The sequence below is a fragment of the Bufo bufo genome, chromosome 8, assembly GCF_905171765.1.
Source record: "Bufo bufo chromosome 8, aBufBuf1.1, whole genome shotgun sequence".
Lineage (NCBI taxonomy): Eukaryota > Metazoa > Chordata > Amphibia > Anura > Bufonidae > Bufo > Bufo bufo.
In genome coordinates this window covers 34,538,434-34,563,118 of record NC_053396.1, presented here as the reverse complement: position 1 = coordinate 34,563,118, position 24,685 = coordinate 34,538,434, and the positions used below count along the sequence as shown (strand labels likewise).

The window sequence follows — 24,685 nt, the reverse complement described above, 5'->3', positions numbered from 1 at the left end:
AATTCCCCTTATTTATTGCAACGGAGCCAAAGCCTGGGGTCCAGCAGTGTCTAGGTAGGAGCAAACACATAAAGAGACATTTAGGCCGCACTACACCACTTTGCATTCCTACTACACCTGGGATGTGATGGAGGGCCCTGGGGGGTGACGCCTATTGCAATAAATAGAGGAAATAATTGAAGGATAAAGGAAAAATAACCTTGAGATGAAGTTCAATGGCAGCTTTACTTGAATAAACGTCTCTCCAAAACAGTTTACATGCTTTGTCTTGGTTCCAGCAGGCTTTAGCATGAACTGGCAGGCAAACTCAACTCTGCTAAATCTATTTCTCTCTGCTGTAATGACAAGCTAGCTTAGTAACTTTGATTCCTTCTTTATACTGCACTCTTTAGTCTGACTTAATTTCAGCCAAGGAATAGGTTAGTGTCCTGTCAGCTTCAACATGGAGTCTAAACCGGCCCAAACTAGAACTGCCACCCCTCCTTCTGCTAGGAAGCAGGACTGGACCACTTCTGCCCAAAAGGGGGTAGAATAGAATGGTGAATTCCATTCTGTCTGAGAGCTCTGCCAGAAACGCTGCCACCTGCTGGTGAAACAGGCATATTACATGTATAACAGTTGCATAGCAATATTAGTTGCACATTGTGGTTAACCTTGAACAGAATACATAGATGACATTTATGTTAGACCATTAAAGACAATAGCAGGGTGCTGGAGTGGTAACGCCACTCTGGGGTGTTGCACAGTCAACATTAAGATAAGGAGCAGGGGGCTAGGGGTGAGATATAGGCCACAGCAACAATCCAACCGTGCCTTAAGCATTCTGCCCAGACTTCCCCCTAGTAATGACCCCTATAGTGCTCCCACATATCTAAAGATAAAAAAAAACAAAAAAACTGTCCCATTCCAAGCCGCCATCTGCAATCCTACATCTCTGTACCATTTGTATGTTGCCTCATATAGTGGCCTGTCGACTGAGGGTCTACAGTCAGGCAGAGAGTTATGACATCCTGTGACCTACTTCAGTGTTTAATTGAGCAATTAAATTTAGGAAGGCACCTTTGGCCACTGACCAGGTATGGAAGTACCTGATGCGCCCAGTGTTAATTAAGGGCAAAGGGGTTGACCACTTTCTGGTGACCTGCGGCCCATGTGTAGGCAAGATAACGATGGCGCATACTAACATAGCTGTTGATATTCTGTACCGTTTGCAATATTTCATAAGCCATGCCACCTTGTTAGGCAAATGTTCTGTGCTGTCCACATGGAGACCCTGTCAATAAATTGGCCACTGATGGAGGGTCATGTGGTGGTTCGTGTATTTCCAACAGTGCATGTGCAGATGACAGGTCCAGTATTTGAAAGGAGGAGACATCACATGGAGGTGAATTGCTTGGTCACATGATTCTTAATCAGCAGCCATTTTATGGACAGGACCTCTTTGTAGACAGCACAAAAGACTTGGTTAACCAGTGGGTAAACATAATAAAATAGAGACAATGACACAACTTCTAAAAAGACTGTATTAATAAGTGCCATATAGTCCCCTTGTATACACATTGGTCAACAGTGACCAGAAAGTGGCCAACCCATTTAAGTACTTGGTCAGTAGGGAGGCCTTAGGCGGCCCTCTTGGCATCTGCCCACCAGGAAATTTCTATGTAAAGTCTATGGGTTGCCTGCCCCTGGATACTGGTACACTATTCTTGACCATTGGCACCATTACAGTTCATGCACACGGCAAAGCTGTGTGCACTCTGTATCTGTGCACCACTATGAGGCACTATATACTGCCTCAATGGCCACCAGTGTATTAGGACTAGAGATGAGTAAACTTTCCAAAAAATTTATTCTCCGGTTCGACAAATTTTTCGGGAAAAGTCGGCTCAATCCGAATATATTCGCTGCGAATTACGTTACGTTGGTAGGGAAATACTACTGTGAGTCCGTATGACATGCAGATGACGGGTGTCGCTCTTAGAATCACTGCACACTTCACTTATTTGGGCAGTTACGGGGTCAAAACTGACCACATAACTCAATTATGAACTCAACCTTACAGGCCGATGTTAGTGCCAAGAAGAAACGCACTCCTTTTACACAATTGCCAGCTGATTCCACATAGATGTTATCAGAACCTGTTCTATTAAACGCTTATACAAGTAGAGTCCCTCGACAGAGTGGAGAGGGTGTCAGCAGTAAGTTTGTGTTGACGTCACTGATTATTTTGCCCTTCCTCTGATCCGTCAGAACAATAACCCACAAAAAACGGATCCTGTCTGTGGAGCATACGCCTTCCCTCGGTCAGCATTTGCTAATGCAAAAAAAAAAAAAAAAAAAACAGGAGTGGATCTAAAACAGAGATGACACATGAATGGAATATTTGCATGTCTTCTGTGTTTTGTACCCACTCCTGCTTTTGGCTACCAAATCATAAGCTAATTGTGATGGGACCATACAGCCCTTACATCTGCTACACAGACAGGATCCATTGTCTCATTTTTCCTTCCTTCTGACAGATCAGAAAAAGGGTCAAACAAATGATGTCAGCCAGGCCGAAAGGCAAAATAGTGGACCGGTCATGAAGTGGTGAGGGTGGGAACAGCATGAGAAGTCCACAAAGTGGACCTTAGACATAGTGGTGAGGTGGAAGCAGCATGAGTAGACCACGGAGTGGCCCAATGACAGGGTCTGGAGGTGGCAGCAGCATCAGGAGGAGGCCACAGAGTGGCACGACGACGAGAGATTGAGGAGGCCACAGAGTGGCCGCTTCGTCTATTCATTTATAGGGAATATGGAACAGAAGTGTTGCTTAAAACATGATTTAATGATGCACGTTCTCTGGCACAAAAGGCTTGGCAAATTGTGGGTGAATTTCCCTCGAAGATTGGGATAATATATTGGCGAATTTAAGTTTACTTTCTGATTTTAATCAAATTTTTGGGTCAATTTAATATTTAATAAATTTAATAATAATAAAAATTAAGTGTTGCCTAAGAGAAGAGAGAATCAGCCAGTCTTCTGTTTATTCAACAATGTGGTTACGATGGAGAAAGCATTCTAAAAAAACAATTGGTCTCCACCTGGAGACGAATCCTGTCAAGACTGATGCAAGTACGGTATCTGCTGCTCATCGATCCAGATACTTCTGGGGGAACCTGCCTGGCATGAACAGGACTCTAGTGGCTACAGACAATAAGACAAAGAATCAAGATAGCTTTGAGCCCGGAAAAGTTGCGAAGTTCATCAAGATGCGTCACTAAAGATTTTACCTCCTATAACCGCAGTATAAATTTTGTTTTTCGACCGAAATACGTCCCAAAAGGTTTTACCACATATAAGGGAGCACGGAGATGGAGGGGGTCTTCGGATTTCCCCTCTCACTATACGGACGTCTCAGAAATTAACTGCTGCTCCCGACAGCAGCTCCTGGGAAGGTCATGGAGCGTCCCGGTCATCCGGCATCTATTTGCCCCGCTGAAGGATTATTTAGAAAGTGTGTAGAAGCCACACTAGGACCCCATGCTGAAGATTTATCATGGAGATTTTCCCGCATATAACCACAGCGCTGACCGCTGAATAAGTTTAGTTTTTCAACTGAAATACTTCAATAAAGATTTTACCACATATAACCACAGCCGACGTGAACTGAGAATGTATGTCTTTTTGTACCGAAATAGGCCACTAAACGCTTTCAAGACATATAACAGTCGCCGACGTGCAGGGCCATCTTAAATATTCATTGGACCTTGAGCAAAAATTTACTTGGGCCCCCTGGATCCCGCCTTCCCACACCCTAGCATGCAATCACGTTCCACCACAACACACACAAAAAAATAATAATCCACACACCTCGTAGAGTAGTAAACTTTAATAATGAGTGGCCACTAGGGGTGTTCCTTGTCAGTGAAAAGGCAGGGTTTACCTTAAAAAGTTTGCAGAGACATGCTATAGACACCAGAACTACTACGTTTAGCTGTTGTGGTTCTGGTGACTATAGTGTCCCTTTTTAATATAGAGAAAAAAAAGTCAGCACAAAAGTATCAAATAAAACGGTTGTATCATTTTTCTAAAAAGTAAAAAAGGACAACTTCTGATAGTACTGTACTAATAACTCCTACATACAAGGTAATACAGCGCCACATACCTCTTTTGATGTAGATGTTCTTTCCTCATCTTCTCCTTTCAGACCTTCAGACCAGACCACCATTTTTCAGCTTTTTCTCGTCTCTGCAGTTTGACAAACAAAATCTTAGTTTACTACTTTTTCCATCATCTCCCATCTTCTGGACAAATCATCCTACCACCCCAAATACTGTGCTGCTGTGCTCCCCAATGCTATACTGCAGAAACAGATAAACCCCCTGATAATAGTAGTACCATGCATATAGTGCCCTTCAATAATTGTCACACAGTGCCCTAAAATAACTGCGCCCAGCAAATAGTTCCCCTGACACTAATAGTGTAAACATAACGTCCCCCAAAAATGATTGTTGTAAGCTGACACTGTGCCAAGGTGCCCCCACAGTAATCGTGCTCCCAAAAGTCCCACCAATATTAATAATTCTCTGCTAGCGCACACATGGTAGTAATAGTGCTCCTACAGTGCCCCCAACATGTTTCCACTATGCCACAGAAGTAATAATGCTCCCATAGTGCCCATATTAGTAATTATGTTCCCCATAGATCCCCAGTAGTAATAAAGCCCATCATAATGCTCCCCAGTAGTAATAATTCTCCTTATAATGTGCCAGTGCAAAAAATACCCCCTTTTAATGGCCCCAGTTGAGCTAATTACCCCATAATGTGACAGTATAAAATGTCCCAATGGTGCTCCTCTCCCCCTTCATCCTAGTGCCCCCCATAATGTACCAGTATAAAGTGCCACAGTGATGCCCTCAGTGTCCCCCATAATTTGCAAGTATAAAATACACCTTAGTGCCCTCCATAGATGAGCCCATAGTACTCCTCTCTCCCCTTCCCCATAGTACCCACCATAATGTGCCCCAGTATAAAATGCCCCTATACAGAGCCCCCATATAAAATACCCCTTCTTTGTGGCCTCAGTAGAAGCCCCCAATGTGCCAGTAAGAAGTGCCCCCCCAATCATGTGCCAGTAAGTAGTACCATATGAAAAAAATAAACACTTGCCTCCATCAGGCTGGCAGCGATGCGATGCAGGCCTCTTCTGGCCTGTGTCCCGCGCTGTACGGTTCAGGCGGCGCGATGACTTCATCGCGCTGCCTGCACCGGCCTCTGATGGGCTGCAGGCACTAGGCCTCTCCCTGCCCTTCCATAGAAACATAGAAACATAGAATGTGTCGGCAGATAAGAACCATTTGGCCCATCCAGCCCAATATACTAAATACTATGGATAGCCCCTGGCCCTATCTTATATGAAGGATGGCCTTATGCCTATCCCATGCATGCTTAAACTCCTCCACTGTATTTGCAGCTACCACTTCTGCAGGAAGGCTATTCCATGCATCCACTACTCTCTCAGTAAAGTAATACTTCCTGATATTACTTTTAAACCTTTGCCCCTCTAATTTAAAACTATGTCCACTTGTTGCAGTTTTTCTTCTTTTAAATATTCTCTCCTCTTTTACCTTGTTGATTCCCTTTATGTATTTAAAAGTTTCTATCATATCCCCTCTGTCTCGTCTTTCTTCCAAGCTATACATGTTAAGGTCCTTTAATCTTTCCTGGTAAGTTTTATCCTGCAATCCATGTACCAGTTTAGTAGCTCTTCTCTGAACTCTCTCCAAAGTATCAATATCCTTCTGGAGATATGGTCTCCAGTACTGAGCACAATACTCCAAATGAGGTCTCGCTAGTGCTCTGTAGAGCGGCATGAGCACCTCCCTCTTTCTACTGGTAATTCCTCTCCCTATACACCCAAGCATTCTGCTAGCATTTCCTGCTGCTCTATGACATTGTCTGCCTACCTTTAAGTCTTCTGAGATAATGACCCCTAAATCCCTTTCCTCAGATACTGAGGTTAGGACTGCATCACTGATTTTATATTCTGCTCTTGGGTTTTTACGTCCCAGGTGCATTATCTTGCACTTATCAACATTAAATTTTAGTTGCCATATTTTTGACCATTCCTCTAGTTTTCCTAAGTCCTTTTCCATTTGGTGTATCCCTCCAGGAACATCAACCCTGTTACAAATCTTTGTGTCATTAGCAAAAAGACACACCTTACCATTGAGGCCTTCTGCAATTTCGCTGATAAAGATATTAAACAATATGGGTCCCAGAACAGATCTCTGAGGTACCCCACTGGTAACAAGACCTTGGTCTGAATATACTCCATTGACTACAACCCTCTGTTGCCTGTCCCTCAGCCACTGCCTAATCCATTCAACAATATGGGAGTCCAAGCCCAAAGACTGCACTTTATTGATAAGCTTTCTATGTGGGACAGTATCAAAAGCCTTACTAAAGTCTAGATAAGCGATGTCTACTGCACCTCCTCCATCTATTATTTTAGTCACCCAATCGAAAAAATCAATAAGATTAGTTTGACATGATCTCCCTGAAGTAAACCCATGCTGTTTTTCATCTTTCAATCCATGGGATTTTAGATGTTCCACAATCCTCTCCTTAAGTATGGTTTCCATTAATTTCCCCACTGTTGATGTCAGGCTTACTGGCCTATAGTTGCCCGATTCCTCCCTACTACCTTTCTTGTGAATGGGGACAACATTTGCTAATTTCCAATCTTCTGGGACGACTCCTGTTGCCAGCGATTGGTTAAATAAATCTGTTAATGGTTTTGCTAGTTCAACGCTGAGCTCTTTTAATAGCTTTGGGTGTATCCCATCAGGCCCCTGTGACTTATTTGTATTAATTTTAGACAGCTGCCTTAGAACCTCTTCCTCTGTAAAGACACATGCATCAAAAGATTCATTAGTCTTCTTTCCTAACTGAGGTCCTTCTCCTTCATTTTCCTTTGTAAAAACTGAACAGAAATATTCATTGAGGCAGTCAGCTAGTTCTTTATCTTCTTCTATATACCTTCCTTCTTTTGTTTTTAATTTGGTAATTCCTTGTTTTAGTTTCCTTTTTTCATTTATGTATCTGAAGAATGCCTTCTCGCCTTTTTTCCCTGACTGAGCTAATTTCTCTTCTGCCTGTGCTTTGGAAGCTCTTATAACTTGTTTGGCCTCTCTCTGCCTAATCTTATAAATTTGTCTGTCCTCCTCGTTTTTTGTTTTTTTTAATAATTCCTAAATGCTATCTTTTTGTTTTTAATGATTTTGGCCACTTCTGCTGAGTACCACAGTGGTCTCTTCCTTTTTTTGCTTTTAATGACAAGCCTAATGCAATTTTCTGTTGCTTTCAATAGTGCCACTTTTAAGTAGTCCCATTTCTCCTGGACTCCAATGAAACTGTTCCAGTCTGATAGGGACTTGTATACCACTAATCTAATTTTAGAAAAGTCTGTTTTTCTAAAATCTAAAACTTTTGTTTTTGTGTGGTGTGACTCAGTCACTGTACTTATAGTAAACCACACTGACTGGTGATCACTAGATCCCAAGCTTTTCCCTACAGTAATATCAGATACCAAATTCCCATTTGTGAATACTAAATCTAAAATGGCCTCCTTCCGGGTTGGCTCCTCCACTACTTGCTGTAGAGATAATCTGTATCGCTGTCCTGAGAACAGTGATACAGATGACTATGGAGAGGAGCGCTTCCACAATGGAAGCGCTTGTCTCCCTGTGCCCTGCTGCCGCCCCCCACTTGTCACCAGGGCCGCGCCGCCTGGTGCCATCGCCTCACTTTGGCTAATTGGCGGTGTGGCCCTGTTAGCGCCCCCTGGAATTTTGCACCCCCCGACGTGCCACTGGCCAGCGGGGCTCAAGTGGCAGCGGCCTTGGGCCCCCCAGGAGCAACTGGGCTTGGGGCAGCTGCCCCGTTTGCCTCGCGTTAAAGACAGCCCTGCCGACGTGAACTGAGAATGTATTTTTCTTTTTGTACTGAAATACAAAATAACACATATTACCGCCGCACTGACTGACTGCAACTGCTGCTACTTCCGTGAACCCCTGCACCACTACTTCCGAGGTAGGTAGACTGCTGCGAAGCAAATGCTCTACCCCGGGCACGTTTGTCTCCCGACCGCCAACTACTGCCACCCTGCTGTCTCCCAGCCATGCTTTCAGCACATATAACCGCCGACGTGAATATATTTTTCCACATTTTGCGGACCGCACATTGCCGGTACTAATGGAATATGCCTGTTCTTGTCTGCAATTGCGGATAAGAATAGGACATGTTCTATTTTTTTTGCCGAACGGATGTGCGGGTCCGCAATTCCGTGTCCGGGCAACACTATGTGCTGCCCCATAGAAATTAATGGGTCCACGGAATGAAATTGCGGACGTGTGAATGGAGCCTAATTAGGACATCTGATGGAGCACTTTTTCCAGCATGAATTAATATGGCTGTGTGTGTGTATATGTATGTATGTGTGTGTGTGTGTGTGTGTATGTATATATATATATATATATATATATATATATATATATATATATATACTATGTATTGAAGGTAGGTTGCATTATTCAACGCTTGCCTAGGACGTGAATGTAGCTTCTATAGTAAACGGGTAACGCATCTGTCCTTTGTTTAGGATGATGGGGTATAATGCAGACATCGGCATAATTCCAAGATTCTGCCAGGAGCTTTTCCACCACATAAATGCATCAGACCAGGAGGAGGTGAGAAGTGATCCATAGAACGTTTACCTGTAGTCATCTTCAGTGCAGTGTTCATCTACGTGTGTATTTTACATTACAGGTGAACTATCATGTGGAAATGAGCTATTTTGAAATCTACAATGAGAAAATTCATGATCTCCTGAACTCTCCTAGAGACACCGGACATAAGATAGCTGTAAGTGAACGGTACTGTGATATATTGTAAGAGCCTGTAAATCCAAAGGAGAAAGGACTTTCAGGAATTAAAATGTCCTATCCACCAAAGCTCTGTAGACCAGCAGCCAATGTTTAAAGGGTTGTCCCACCAATTGAAGTTATCCCCTATACACAGGATACACAGGATAGGGATGAAGTAATTGATCAGTGGGGTCCTAGTGCTTGAGACCTCTGTCAGTCACAAGAGGGATGCCAGTTTCTGGAGTGGACAGAGGTGCTCTTTTGCATGTGTACTCTATAGGACTTCTGTTGAATGAGATGTGGGCACATGTTTGACTGCAGCTCCATTCACTCCGGGGAGTGGGTCCTTCTGACACTTTGACCATTTATTTTATTTTTATTTATTTTTTACTTACCAGACAAGCCACCCCTCTTAATATTATGCTGGCCATACGTGAGATAAAAGTTGACCCAATTTTGGCTGACTGTTTGAAAAACTAGCGTAAACGAGCATTTGCGATAGCGACAGCAATGTAATTGGCCATGCTGGAAAATTTCAGCTATTGTCGAAACTGCATGTTTCTGGAGTGATTGGTTGATCATTTGCCATTGAGCTCATAGACCAGGGGGTCTACTTTTGGAAAAACGGACTCCCTTGTTGGGCCTCACTCACACATGTGTGAATTTTCACGGACCACGGTCCATGAAAACCCAGCCTGCCATCCTGCTGGGTGCACGAGTGCATGGTATCATTGGTTGCTATGACGCCGTGCGCTTCGTGCTGCCGCCGCTGTACAGTAATGCTCGTATGATCTATTTGAGTGTATTACTGTACATCGGCAGCACAGCAACCAATGACGCAGTGTGCTCGTGCGCTCAGGACGGGTTTTCAGTCCATAAAATTCCATTTATGTGTGAATAAGGCCTTAGCCAGCTTAGTCTGGCATATGGCTGATGGAATCGTTTGAACGATTCTATGGACAACTGTGCAATGCAGCTGATCACTGTATGGCCTGCTTTAGATCTGCAGTCGAAACGAAAAATTGTTTGTAATGTGTGTTTTTTTTTTTGTTTTTTTTTTCACTCCAAGCTGAAAGTACGTGAACACCAAACTTACGGCCCATATGTGCATGGTCTTTCCACGTAAGTAGATTTTTATTTTATTTTTTGTGCCTTGAGCTCCTCCAGTGCCAGTTTTCCTTTCAGTATTTTGTCTTCATCCATTCCTCCAGTTCAAGACATCTTCTTACAATCTATAAAATCCTTTAAGGGTGACTTCACAGGTGGTGGATTTATTGCAGAATTTTGCTGACATACAGCTCAATCTGCCGAATTTGTAATTTTTAGAGACCAACTACTGTAGGAGTTTTCAGTGTGCACATGCACTAAAAAAAGGAAACTCCTTGCTATGCTTGCAAATATTTTGTTAAAAATACTAACTGGGGTGAGGAAATAAAACCTCTTGGGGGATATACACTAAGGCCGGGCGTTACATACACCAGCCTTACTATACAGTCACAGTATGCACCAAATTAGGAGGCAGAGGCCTCTTAACAAATTTAGCCCATCTCCAGGATGTCCGTGCACCAGAAATTCAAATCTACAGCAGCTATGAGCAAGAACTATCATGTGTGCCAGTTTCTGGTGTAAATGACAGTAAATATGTAAGACCACCGGAGGTCACCTCATGACCCCTCTGCTAAACCCTGCCCAGAAGTGAAAGTTGCAAAATGCCACAAATATGGCATGCACCATCATTTTGCAAATTTTTTTTTTTATGCCGTACTAGTCGATTATATAAGAAGGGTAGTCTCTAAACTCCAAGGACCTTCTGACATCGGTGTAATGTGACATGGCAAGCCTCAAACCCAAAGTGGCCATGTGCCTCAATGTTAACGCTATCAACAGGGTTAGCCTCTATTTTTATATTATATAACTAATGATTACCAGCGCACATGGGATGTAGCTATTACCCTGATGTTACATCTCCTGTCTCCTTCAAACCCACGTGACATTGACATCACAAGGTCCTTATGGCGCATGGAGTTTAGTTACAACCATATAAGAAGTCCATTGGTGGTAGTTTACTTTTATTTTAACTCTGGCATTATCAGGAGGGGTTTGAACGACTGATAATCGCTAAAATTGTTTGGTCAAACCCCTTATAGAATTCCACTGCCGGTAGCACATCTGTAGTACCCTAAACCGGAGGGTGCTACAATTTGTAAATAGTTTTAGATTATAATCTTATGTATTTTTATTGTATGTATTTGGCCGTATTCTCAAGTTAAGGATATGGATGGCAAGGGTTAGGAGTAGGCTAGTCCTGCTTCCTGCTGGGGGGTGGTGGGGGTGAGTTCCTGCTGAGACGGAGGCAGGGGAAGAAGCACAAGCCTGCCCCAAAAAAGGATTCTCAAGAGGGAACAGCCAACCATTATCCGAAAGCAAAGTCCTGAGACGGAGACAGCAGAGTGAACTGCTATAACCAGCAGTAGGGAAACTACTGTAAGGTGAGGGATTACAGCCAAAACACCCATTACCTAAAATGTTACTAGGCCAGTACCACCTAACTGTTAAATTGCCATAATCCAACCTGCCTCCCTAATCCTTACTGGTGCCAGAAAAGATCTGCCCTTAAAGCTTGCTGTACTGAATGTTTTTGAGGTTTTACGTTGCACTTAGTAAAATGACTTTTACATTTAATTCTGACCTCCTCCTTCAATCCTACATTTTTATATTTTTTTTCCATTTTACATTATTCTCTTCTTTTAAAATAGTGTTGGGTTAAAGGGGTATTCCCATCTAAACATGTCTACCATAGTGAGAGAATTTGCCACAGATGTCAGATAGGTGTGGCTCCTGTCTGGAGAACAGGACCTGTGAAGTTGGAGGAGTGTGCCCTTCATTCACTGCTATATCTGCGGAAATAGCTGTGTGAGTGATTATTTTTAGAGGTCCCACAACTGAGAGCAAGCCTCGCAAGCCGTGCACTGCCACCTCTCTAGTCACTGTTATGGTACTACTTGAAATGGCCGAGCCAGCCCTTGGCTATTTTCAAGACTTCCATACCAATGAATGGAGGGTGACTGCGCATGCGCACCTGATCACCTTCACTTCAGAGGCCACATTCTCAAGATAGGTGCGAGTCCCACCTCTGGGACATTCTCTTATCTGACATTTGTGGCATATCCTAGCAATTATGCCATGAATGTTTAGATAGGGAAAACCCCTTTAAGGGATTCCACTAAGACACATACCCGTTGTCTGGCATGGCAGAGAAGTGTCTAAACGACCCCCCCCAATAAAACAATTTTACTTGTGATGTGCAGCTTGGTAGTGGGTCACAAACTGTGGCAATAAGGTCACGACTTCGTTTAAATCAATAGTAAAACTTTATAAAAGGTAGACGACCTGTACAGTACCGCCCTGACTGAGCAAGACCTACATAAATATTTGGCTTAATTTCCTATACTACTGGAATATGGGCAGTGCATAGAGTTAAAGGGTGTGATGGTTCCTCACCTGAGACGCGGCAGCTGTCTCCTGATCCGCAGGAACCTTTACAAATCTGTCAGTGTAACTTCATCTGATAATAGGTGAGATCACAGTACCAAAGGTGTGATAATTGACTGCATCAATCAACTATTACATCCCCTCCCTCCATGTCAGATCACAAAGTTTGGTTTCCTTCTCTTCCCCTTGTATTTATGCTGAGGAGCAGCACAGTGTGAATGGCCGCACAAGCCTTGGGACACAATTGCCTTAGGCTCTGTTCGCATTAGATGCTCCGTCACAGATTGTCATATTTGACAGGAAAAAAATTGATGCATGCTGTGCTATTTTTCCATTAACCCAAAAATTTGTAACTTAACAGAGCCAGTGGATCCAGCAGGTTGCAGTTAAAGTAAATGGCCTGGTACACTAAATATAAAAAAAAGCATAATACATTTTTTTTTAGTTTTCTGTAATTAATTTATAATTGTCAGTACGTGAAAAAAAATTGTGCTAATTTATGTTCTAATGGTACATATATTTACATTCAATGCATTTGTGTTTTTGCAGGTTAAACATGGTCAGTAAATGTTTCACTTGTAAAATCCTGTAACCACATTGAAAGCGGTGATAAAAATGCCTTTTTTTTTCTTTTCTAAATCTGTTGCTACATGTGACCATATCCTTTATATATATAAAGGCTGGGTTTACGTGTTGCAGCTAAAACTGATGAATAACACATGCATAAAAAACAGCATAAAGCATGCAAGTAATGTATGTTTGTACTGCTCTCCTCAGCCCCTACCTACTGCTATCAGCTGTTAAGGCTACATGCACATGAACGTTTTTGTTTCAGTGTCCTTTTTTTTTCCTCCCCCATGACGGCACCCATGCGAGGAGGACCTCCCATCCGGGACAGGAAACCTGAGGATATAAAAATGTTCACACCCCCACCACACCTCAGTTCAGGTTTCCTGTCCTCCGGATGGGAGATCCTGAGGATCCTTACAAAGTTCACATCCCAGGGTCTGGGGAGGTCCAGGTCCATGCACCGCAATGGACGTATCCCGGGCAGTGTAAGTCTCCTGGGGGAGCAACTGCCAGACTGCTTCCCTCCTGGCCTCTGGAGGGACTGCTGTGGCAGTGTTCCGGCGGTCCCTGGTCCTGGACGGGGGTCCGGTGTGCAGCAGTTGCCGAGACACTATCCAGAGGCAGCACGGCCTTTCTCAAAGATGGCGGCCGGAGCTGACTGTGGCCACTGCGCATGCGTGTACCGCGCAAACTTCCAGGACGTCCCTTCCGGTGACGTCACGAACCCGGAAGTACCGGGATTAGGCGCGGGATTTAAAAAAATCAGACAGGAGGCCGAGGCGCGCTACAAATGCGGCAGAAGGAGGGGACAACCAGCCTACAAGCAAAGAATCCAAACAGAAGTTGTCACAACCTGTGTATTCAGGTCACGCTGACCCCAGTGAACCCTCGAGGCCGCCTAGTCCGGTACTGGTCCTGAGGAGTGGGGGACAGCCACTGGGGGTAAGATCCATCCGTATTTCCCCTAATTTATTGGCGGTTTGTGTTATTGTTTACTGCAGATTCCCAAGGTTCCTAAAAAGGCATCAGGGAAGTCCAAGCACAAGGAGTGTGGGGGATGCAGGGTCCTGTTACCTTCCTCCTATGCCAAACCTCTTTGCCAGACATGCATTGGAAAATTGGTAATGGAGGAATCGCAGAGCCTGTCCAAATCTATTAAGGCTTTGGTCAAATCTGAGGTCAGATCTTCATTAAAGGCATTTGAAGATTCAATTACCAGCGTCTGGGATAAAGACCCTTTAATAGATGCTCCTGTGACTAAAATAGCAAAAAGAGCAGATCTCCCCTTTGAGGATCTGGGGGGCCTTAATGACCCGCTAGACAAAAAAGCGGACGTGTACCTCAGGAGATCTTGGGAAAGCGCGTCCACTAACCTCAGACCCGCTATTGCTGCCTCATGGGTTTCTCGATCCCTAAAACTCTGGGCCAATTGGAATCCCATATTGGGGATAAAGCCCCTAGGGAGGATTTACTAGCTTCCCTCCTGACTTTCCACAAAGCAGCGGACTTTCTGGCCGACTCCTCCACAGATGTTGTCCGATTTTTCTGCTAGGGCTGCCGCCCTTTCCAATGCTGCCAGGCATACAGTTTGGTTGAGACCCTGGAGGGGGGATCAAGGGTCTAAAGCCCGCCTTTGCTTCCTCCCTTGCGAAGGCCTTAGGCTGTTTGGGTCTTCGCTAGATATTCTATAGAAGGCCTCAGACAATAAAAAGAGGTTCCCTACTCCACAAAAAAGACCTTTTTTTTTTTTTTTTTTTTTTTGTCGAGGGCGCCAATCAAGGTTTAGGAATCCAAAAAAGTAAACAGAGAGAGAGAGATTTCCCAGAAAGTCGGGAGGTTTTCTCTTCAAATCCAGTGATATTAAATGAAAGGATAAGTCCAAAACACAGAAATATAGTGGCAATTCTGGAGGAGCTGCTCAGCCCCTAACACTGTAGCGTGTTTTTCATTGGGGGAGCAGCCCCACCGCATGTGGACCGCAGCAAACTACTATCCCCAGCAAAAAATGCATACGGTGGAGGATGTCGGCGCGGTCCACATGCACCACAAAGGCATCCTACACAAAACGGAGCATTGTGCGGATGAAAATATAATCATATAAATCACAGAAAAAATGCCCCAAACGGATATGCCACTGACTATACTGGCTAGTCATAAATGCAGATATTAAAAGCTGAGACTTTCGCCAATATATTCCTGTCAGGAAAATATCGGAGCCCATCATGCACCACGTCATGGTCCCTCAGCATGGCAAAGGGTCCTACCACTACGCTAACTATGGTGTGAACAAGGTCTGAAGGTGATGAAATCCATCTCACAGCCAAGCTTCCACACAACCGCCTAGCAGGACAACTAGTGCAATGTGAACAAAGCCAGACTGTAAGCCACACCCATATCAGACCATGTGATGGAGGTTACCAGGTGCAAAAGAGTGTTTGAATGCCAGGTAAAGGCACATACACTACATATAAAACCAGACAAAAACACAGAAATATAGTGGCAATTCTGGAGGAGCTGCTCAATCCCTAACACTGTAGTGTGTTTTTCATTGGGGGTCTTGTTTTATATGTAGTGTATGTGCCTTTACCTGGCATTCAAACACTCTTTTGCACCTGGTAACCTCCATCACATGGTCTGATATGGGTGTGGCTTACAGTCTGGCTTTGTTCACATTGCACTAGTTGTCCTGCTAGGCGGTTGTGTGGAAGCTTGGCTGTGAGATGAATTACATCACCTTCAGACCTTTTCCACACCATAGTTAGCGTAGTGGTAGGACCCTTTGCCATGCTGAGTGACCGTGACGTGGTGCATGAAGGGCTCCGATATTTTCCTGACAGGAATATATTGGTGAAAGTCTCAGCTTTTAATATCTGCATTTATGACTAGCCAGTATAGTCAGTGGCATATCCGTTTGGTGCATTTTTTCTGTGATTTATATGAAAGGATAAGTCCCAATGACGCCAGAAGCTAGGTAGGAGAAAGACTTGCTTATTTTCTGCCGGCCTGGAGCACAATCTCAAAAAATGGTTGGATTCTGAATGTGATAAAAAGTGGGTTCCGGCTCGAATTCCAGTCCTTACCTGCAGATTTTTTTGTTCGGACCGTCTGTCCCCAAAACAGAGAAAAAAGAGAAGCCCTGGAAAAGGAAGTACTTACCCTCCTGGAGAAAGGAGTAATGGAAGTGGTACCCAGTGCAGAAAAAAGCAAGGGATTTTATTCCCCCTTGTTTCTGTAAGGAAACCCAATGGCTCCTTCAGGGTCATCCTGAATCTCAAGTCTCTGAACAAATCTCTGAGATTCAGGATGGAGACATTAAAATCCACAGTGAATCTCCTTTCCTAGGGGTGTTGGATGGCGACCTTGGATTTGGAGGACGCTTATTACCACGTCCCTATACATGCGAACTCCCAGAAATGTCTACGTACAGCAGTTTGGGAAAAAGGGGAATGGTGGCATCTCCAATACAAGGCTCTCCCTTTTGGAGTTTTTCAAGCCCCAAGGGTCTTTACCAAGATCGTGGCAGAGGTCGCTGCATTTCTAAGAATGAACAACATCTCTCTAGTACCATATTTGGACGACTTTCTGATTCTTTCCCATTCAGAAGAACAACTCAGGAAAGACATTTTATTTGTATGCGACACTGAACAGCAGGCATCCTCAAACTGCGGCCCTCCAGCTGTTGTAAAACTACAACTCCCACAATGCCCTGCTGTAGGCTGTTGGGGCATGCTGGGAGTTGTAGTTTTGCAACAGCTGGAGGGCCGCAGTTTGAGGATGCCTGCTCTACAGGGTCTGGGGTGGAAAATAAACTGGAAAAAGTAATGTCTAACCCCCTCTCAGAGCTGTGTATTTTTGGGAATACAGTTAAACTCCAGACAAAGTAGCCAAGACAATAGAGGTGATGAGGGATCTCTTCCTATCCTACCAATGTTCCTTTAGGGAGGCTATGGGAGTTCTAGGTCGAATGACGTCGGTCATTCCAGCAGTTCCCTATGCACAATTCCATTCTCGAGAGCTGCAGACAGACATTTTGTACAAATGGGACGGGTCTCGGGAATCGCTAGATCAGAACTTCCATCTGTCCTCAAGAGCGTCTCTGATATGGTGATGTCCCCAGATCATCTGTCGAAAGGGAACCCGTGTGTTTATCAGACACAGACCATTATAACGACAGACGCCAGTCCCTGTGGATGGGGCGTACATTCAGACAACAGATGTTGGCAGGGGAGACGGGATCTAACGACCAGAAGACAGTCTTCCAATTTCAAGGAGTTAAAGGCAGTTCAGATGGCCCTATCTAGAGCTCTGCCCCATCTTAGAAACCAAATGTTTCTCCTTTACTCAGACAATTCCACCACGGTTTCTTACATAAATCGTCAGGGGGGCAAAAGAGTCCCGTCTCTCCTCTTCCTCTGCCAAGATATTTTCAGGGAAGCGGAAGACAGAAGCATCTTTCTTTCAGCAGTCCACCTGAAAGGGAAAGACCATTCCATAGCAGACTTTCTGAGCCGGGTAGACTTAAGACAGGGGGAGTGGTGTCTGAACCACGAGTCGTTTTCTCAGATAGTCCAGGTATTTGGGGTCCCCTTGATAGACCTTATCGCATCCCGTTCGAACAGGAAAACAGATTTTTTTTTTCTCAACCATCTAGATCAGTGTTTCCCAACCAGTGTGCCTCCAGCTGTTGCAAAACTACAACTCCCAGCATGCCCGGACAGCCTTTGGCTGTGCGGGCATGCTGGGATTTGTAGTTTTGCAACAGCTGGAGGCACACTGGTTGGGAAACACTGATCTAGACTACCCGACAGCGGTGGATGCTCTGGCTCAGGATTGGAGCCAGGAGGATGGCTATGCCTTCCCTCCCTTTTGTCTCATCCCGCAGGTGTTAAACAAGGTAGCACAGGAAAGTCCTAGTAGCTCCATATTGGCCCAAGAGGGCTTGGTTTTCAGCGCTCCCGAGGTTAGCCTCCCTCCCTTCCCTCTGCCACCAAGGGAGGATCTTTTCTTTCAGGGTCCCCTCTTCCATCCCGACCCGGATACTCTAAAGTTGACAGCATGGAGGTTGAGAGGAACATCTGGCTAGACAGGGTCCTGTCAAAGTGGTGTCCACCCTACTTAAGAGCAGGAAAGAATCCACGGCCAATAAATACCTGTAAGTCTGGGGTTGTTTTTTTTTTTTTCCCCCACCTTCCTGGGTTTCACTCCTGACCTCCTTAAGGAGCCTGAAATACCTAGGATTCTAGATTTTCTACAAGCGAGCTTAGAAAAGAGGCTTGAGGCTTCCATCTTGAAAGTCCAGGTGGCAGCACTGAGTTATTTTTTTGACTCTGTTAGCCGATCACCCCTGGGTGAAGAGATTTTTGAATGCTGCCTCCAGAGCTCATCCCTCGTTGCGGCCCCTTACGCCTCCATAGGACCTTAATTCCGTCTTTACGGCCCTATCCCAGCATCCTTTTGAGCCAATTACAGGATTTGTCCTTGGAGACCCTTTCCTGTAAACTGGCCTTTCTAATAGCCATCACCTCGGCAAGAAAGGTCTCAGAGATCCAGGCTTTTTTCTGCCTTCCAGCCGTACACTTCCATTCTGAACGATAGTGATCATTAGACCCATTCCCTCCTTCTGTTCTTAAGTAGTTTCCAATTTTCATATGAATCAGGATGTAGTCCTTCCCTCCTTCTCTCCAAATCCAGCCAACCAGTTGGAAAGGAAATTCCACTGTCTAGACGTCAGGAGGTGTTTAATCTTCTATCTGGAATCTACCGCTCCCTGGAGAGTGGACGAAAATCTCTTCATTCAATATCTGGGTATAGCCTGAAAGGCCGCAAGGTTTCCGGGGAATCTTAGCCAAATGGGTTAAGAAAGCCATCCTCTTGTCCTATGCTTCCCTCGGGCTCCATCCTCCGGAGGGATTCGGGGCTCATTCCACCTGGGCAGAGAAGTCAGATTTGTAGGGCTGCAACATGGAGCACCCCTCATACTTTTTTGAAGCATTATAGGCTTAATCTCAATGAGGACACGGCCTTCGGGTGGAAGGTTCTTCAGGCTGTTGTCCCTCCCTAAAATTTGATTAGAATTTTATTCTTGCATGGGTGCCGTCATGGGGGAGGGGAAAACAATAATTGCTTACCTGTAATTGTTGTTCTCGATACCCATGACTGCACCCCCAAAATTTCCCTCCCTATTAAATGTATGTATGTATATGTGTATTTATATTATATATATATATATATATATATATATATACAGTACAGACCAAAAGTTTGGACACACCTTCTCATTCAAAGAGTTTTCTTTATTTTCATGACTATGAAGGCATCAAAACTATGAATTAACACATGTGAAATTTTATATACATAACAAACAAGTGTGAAACAACTGAAAATATGTCATATTCTTCAAAGTAGCCACCTTTTGCTTTGATTACTGCTTTGCATACTCTTGGCATTCTCTTGATGAGCTTCAAGAGGTAATCCCCTGAAATGGTTTTCACTTCACAGGTGTGCCCTGTCAGGTTTAAGAAGTGGGATTTCTTGCCTTATAAATGGGGTTGGGACCATCAGTTGCGTTGAGGAGAAGTCAGGTGGATACACAGCTGATAGTCCTACTGAATAGACTGTTAGAATTTGTATTATGGCAAGAAAAAAGCAGCTAAGTAAAGAAAAACGAGTGGCCATCATTACTTTAAGAAATGAAGGTCAGTCAGTCAGCCGAAAAATTGGGAAAACTTTGAAAGTGAGGGCTATTTGACCATAAAGGAGAGTGATGGGGTGCTGCGCCAGATGACCTGGCCTCCACAGTCACCGGACCTGAACCCAATCGAGATGGTTTGGGGTGAGCTGGACCGCAGAGTGAAGGCAAAAGGGCCAACAAGTGCTAAGCATCTCTGGGAACTCCTTCATGACTGTTGGAAGACCATTTCAGGGGACTACCTCTTGAAGCTCATCAAGAGAATGCCAAGAGTGTGCAAAGCAGTAATCAAAGCAAAAGGTGGCTACTTTGAAGAACCTAGAATATGACATATTTTCAGTTGTTTCACACTTGTTTGTTATGTATATAATTTCACATGTGTTAATTCATAGTTTTGATGCCTTCATAGTCATGAAAATAAAGAAAACTCTTTGAATGAGAAGGTGTGTCCAAACTTTTGGTGTGTGTGTATATATATATATATATATATATATATATATATATATATATATATATATATATGAGTGCAGAATTATTAGGCAAGTTGTATTTTTGAGGATTAATTTTATTATTGAACAACCATGTTCTCAATGAACCCAAAAAACTCATTAATATCAAAGCTGAATATTTTTGGAAGTAGTTTTTAGTTTGTTTTTAGTTTTAGCTATTTTAGGGGGATATCTGTGTGTGCAGGTGACTATTACTGTGCATGATTATTAGGCAACTTAACAAAAAACAAATATATACCCATTTCAATTATTTATTTTTACCAGTGAAACCAATATAACATCTCAACATTCACAAATATACATTTCTGACATTCAAAAACAAAACAAAAACAAATCAGTGACCAATATAGCCACCTTTCTTTGCAAGGACACTCAAAAGCCTGCCATCCATGGATTCTGTCAGTGTTTTGATCTGTTCACCATCAACATTGCGTGCAGCAGCAACCACAGCCTCCCAGACACTGTTCAGAGAGGTGTACTGTTTTCCCTCCTTGTAAATCTCACATTTGATAAAGGACCACAGGTTCTCAATGGGGTTCAGATCAGGTGAACAAGAAAGCCATGTCATTAGATTTTCTTCTTTTATACCCTTTCTTGCCAGCCACGCTGTGGAGTACTTGGACGCGTGTGATGGAGCATTGTCCTGCATGAAAATCATGTTTTTCTTGAAGGATGCAGACTTCTTCCTGTACCACTGCTTGAAGAAGGTGTCTTCCAGAAACTGGCAGTAGGACTGGGAGTTGAGCTTGACTCCATCCTCAACCCGAAAAGGCCCCACAAGCTCATCTTTGATACCAGCCCAAACCAGTACTCCACCTCCACCTTGCTGGCGTCTGAGTCGGACTGGAGCTCTCTGCCCTTTACCAATCCAGCCACGGGCCCATCCATCTGGCCCATCAAGACTCCCTCTCATTTCATCAGTCCATAAAACCTTAGAAAAATCAGTCTTGAGATATTTCTTGGCCCAGTCTTGACGTTTCAGCTTGTGTGTCTTGTTCAGTGGTGGTCGTCTTTCAGCCTTTCTTACCTTGGCCATGTCTCTGAGTATTGAACACCTTGTGCTTTTGGGCACTCCAGTGATGTTGTAGCTCTGAAATATGGCCAAACTGGTGGCAAGTGGCATCTTGGCAGCTGCACGCTTGACTTTTCTCAGTTCATGGGCAGTTATTTTGCGCCTTGGTTTTTCCACACGCTTCTTGCGACCCTGTTGACTATTTTGAATGAAACGATTGATTGTTCGATGATCACGCTTCAGAAGCTTTGCAATTTTAAGAGTGCTGCATCCCTCTGCAAGATATCTCACTATTTTTGACTTTTCTGAGCCTGTCAAGTCCTTCTTTTGACCCATTTTGCCAAAGGAAAGGAAGTTGCCTAATAATTATGCACACCTGATATAGGGTGTTGATGTCATTAGACCACACCCCTTCTCATTACAGAGATGCACATCACCTAATATGCTTAATTGGTAGTAGACTTTCGAGCCTATACAGCTTGGAGTAAGACAACATGCATAAAGAGGATGATGTGGTCAAAATACTCATTTGCCTAATAATTCTGCACGCAGTGTGTGTATGTGTATATATATATATATATATATATATATATATATATATATATATATATATATATATTACACATACACACCAAAAGTTTGGACACACCTTCTCATTCAAAGAGTTTTCTTTATTTTCATGACTATGAAGGCATCAAAACTATGAATTAACACATGTGAAATTATATACATAACAAACAAGTGTGAAACAACTGAAAATATGTCATATTCTAGGTTCTTCAAAGTAGCCACCTTTTTGCTTTGATTACTGCTTTGCACACTCTTGGCATTCTCTTGATGAGCTTCAAGAGGTAGTCCCCTGAAATGGTCTTCCAACAGTCATGAAGGAGTTCCCAGAGATGCTTAGCACTTGTTGGCCCTTTTGCCTTCACTCTGCGGTCCAGCTCACCCCAAACCATCTCGATTGGGTTCAGGTCCGGTGACTGTGGAGGCCAGGTCATCTGGCGCAGCACCCCATCACTCTCCTTCATGGTCAAATAGCCCTCACTTTCAAAGTTTTCCCAATTTTTCGGCTGACTGACTGACCTTCATTTCTTAAAGTAATGATGGCCACTCGTTTTTCTTTACTTAGCGGCTTTTTTCTTGCCATAATACAAATTCTAACAGTCTATTCAGTAGGACTATCAGCTGTGTATCCACCTGACTTCTCCTCAACGCAACTGATGGTCCCAACCCCATTTATAAGGCAAGAAATCCCACTTCTTAAACCTGACAGGGCACACCTGTGAAGTGAAAACCATTTCAGGGGACTACCTCTTGAAGCTCATCAAGAGAATGCCAAGAGTATGCAAAGCAGTAATCAAAGCAAAAGGTGGCTACTTTGAAGAATATGACATATTTTCAGTTGTTTCACACTTGTTTGTTATGTATATAAAATTTCACATGTGTTTAATTCATAGTTTTGATGCCTTCAGTGTGAATCTACAATTTTCATAGTCATGGAAATAAAGAAAACTCTTTGAATGAGAAGGTGTGTCCAAACTTTCGGTCTGTACTGTGTGTGTGTGTGTATGTATGTATGTGTGTATATGTGTGTGTATATGTGTGATATATATATATATATATATCTCCATAGAAAAAAAACTGTGGCAGCACTCCCTTTAAAGCTGTGTGAGACGTAGGGTGCCCGCGGTAGTCCCTCGATTGAGGACGGAAGACAGCAAAGAAAGTTTGCAGCACTCCTTAAAAGATAAAATGTGCTCTTTTATTCACACATCAAGTGACAACGTTTCGGTTCTCTCACAGAACCTTTCTCAAGTCAGGTGAAACATAAAGTGCAGTGGTGCCAATATAAATATATGATAAGGTTGTTGCCAATTAGTTCATCAACCAATACAAAAATAGTGCACTCCCCTTTGTGGACGTATTACAATTCATTCATTTACACCACGTATCCATGTAAACACAGACTAACAAACCTCTTCTATATATACTGTGGTGTTGTAGCCATACTATCCATTTACCGTTTTCATAATCGTAGTGCATATGTAAAGTGCAAATAATAAAGTGCATGGTGCAATTAAAACGCATTAACATCTATACCTTGCTGGGGTTTTATGAAATAAACCAAGTGGATGGCGTCTTAACTTGTGTGGATGCACGGCAATTCTCTGCGTCTAGTCCTAGTCGGCTTGGCTTGAGAAGGATCCCGGAAGGGGATTGAAACGTTACCTATTTTGTGTCACATGTGTGAATAAAGACACTGCGTTTTTTTACAAGTAGAGTGCTGCCTTGATTTTCTATGAATATACAAGCCTGTTGTCAAAGGCGAGACGCTTGCACCGGATAATCTCTAAAGTAAGTGCTGCCGGAATTCACATTATAAAATAAATAAAAAAATAAATAAAAAAAAATATATATATATATATATATATATATATATATATATATATATATATACACACAATCTCTATATATCTCTTCTATTGCTTTGGTGGTGTTGGCACATTCCGGAGACCGGTAATCACTGAGGTGTGGTGGGGGTGTTAACATTTTTTATATCCGGTTTCCTGTCCTGGATGGGGAGGTCCTCCTCGCATGGGTGCCGTCATGGGTTTAGAGAAAAACAATTACCGGTAAACAATTATTGATTTTTGGCGGATAGGATGCGGACCCATTCATTTCAATGGGTCCACAAAAAATGCAGACAGCACACCGTATGCTGTCCGCATCAGTATGTCCGTTCCATAGGCCCCGGAAAAAAAAATAGAACATGTCCTATTCTTGTCCGTTTTGGGTATTAGAATGGATCCGCAAAAAAAAATATTTTTTTTTGCGGACCGCAAAACAGATACGGTAATGTGCATGTAGCCTAACCTTGATAAAAACTTCTGACAGACTCCCATTGGCTCAGGCACACAAACTTTTTTTTTTTTTTGTGGCCCGTATGAGGAACCATTAAAAAAAAGATAGAACATGTCCTATTATTGTCCTTTTTGTGGACAAGGATAGACATTGTTACAATGGATCTGCAAAAAAAAATAAACTGATGCAATATGGATGTCACACGGATATCGCCTGTATTTTCTTTGCGAACCGCAAAATACATACGGTATGTTTATGTGCATAAGTTGTTATTCTCTAAAAACGTGAGCAATGATTGCATTGAAAAAGCGCAGCATTCGTGGTACAATGGCATTTTTTTTCTTAAACTGAAGATCGCTTTGTGTAAACTAAAATTTTAATCTCTAAGAATTTTCTTTTACCGGAAGGGGTGGACTGGGAACTTTAAGTATTTTTTCCAGGGCCACTTTAAGTGGCCCCATTTTGTAGTTTCGTCCAAATTGATATAAGGCAGGGCCAATAGTAAGTGCAGTGAGATCCCCGGGCGCCGCTCTATATGGCAGCATACTCAGTTAACATAGTTTATACAGGTGAAAGGTCCTCTTTAAATTAGTCTCTCGTACTATGGACACCGCTTTAAGGCTCATGCTCATGGCAAATT

The 24,685-nt window shown here is 43.3% G+C and overlaps 1 protein-coding gene across 1 annotated transcript in view; it reads left to right on the top strand.

Annotated features, from left to right (window-relative positions):
- LOC120978039 (kinesin-like protein KIF14) overlaps positions 1-24,685 on the top strand; it is a 129,270-nt gene that overhangs the window by 6,711 nt on the left and 97,874 nt on the right. The window contains exons 4-6 of the mRNA XM_040406279.1: positions 8,645-8,732; positions 8,812-8,907; positions 9,979-10,031. Coding sequence (XP_040262213.1) covers positions 8,645-8,732; positions 8,812-8,907; positions 9,979-10,031 — 237 coding nt within the window. The remainder of the gene's footprint in view (positions 1-8,644; positions 8,733-8,811; positions 8,908-9,978; positions 10,032-24,685) is intronic.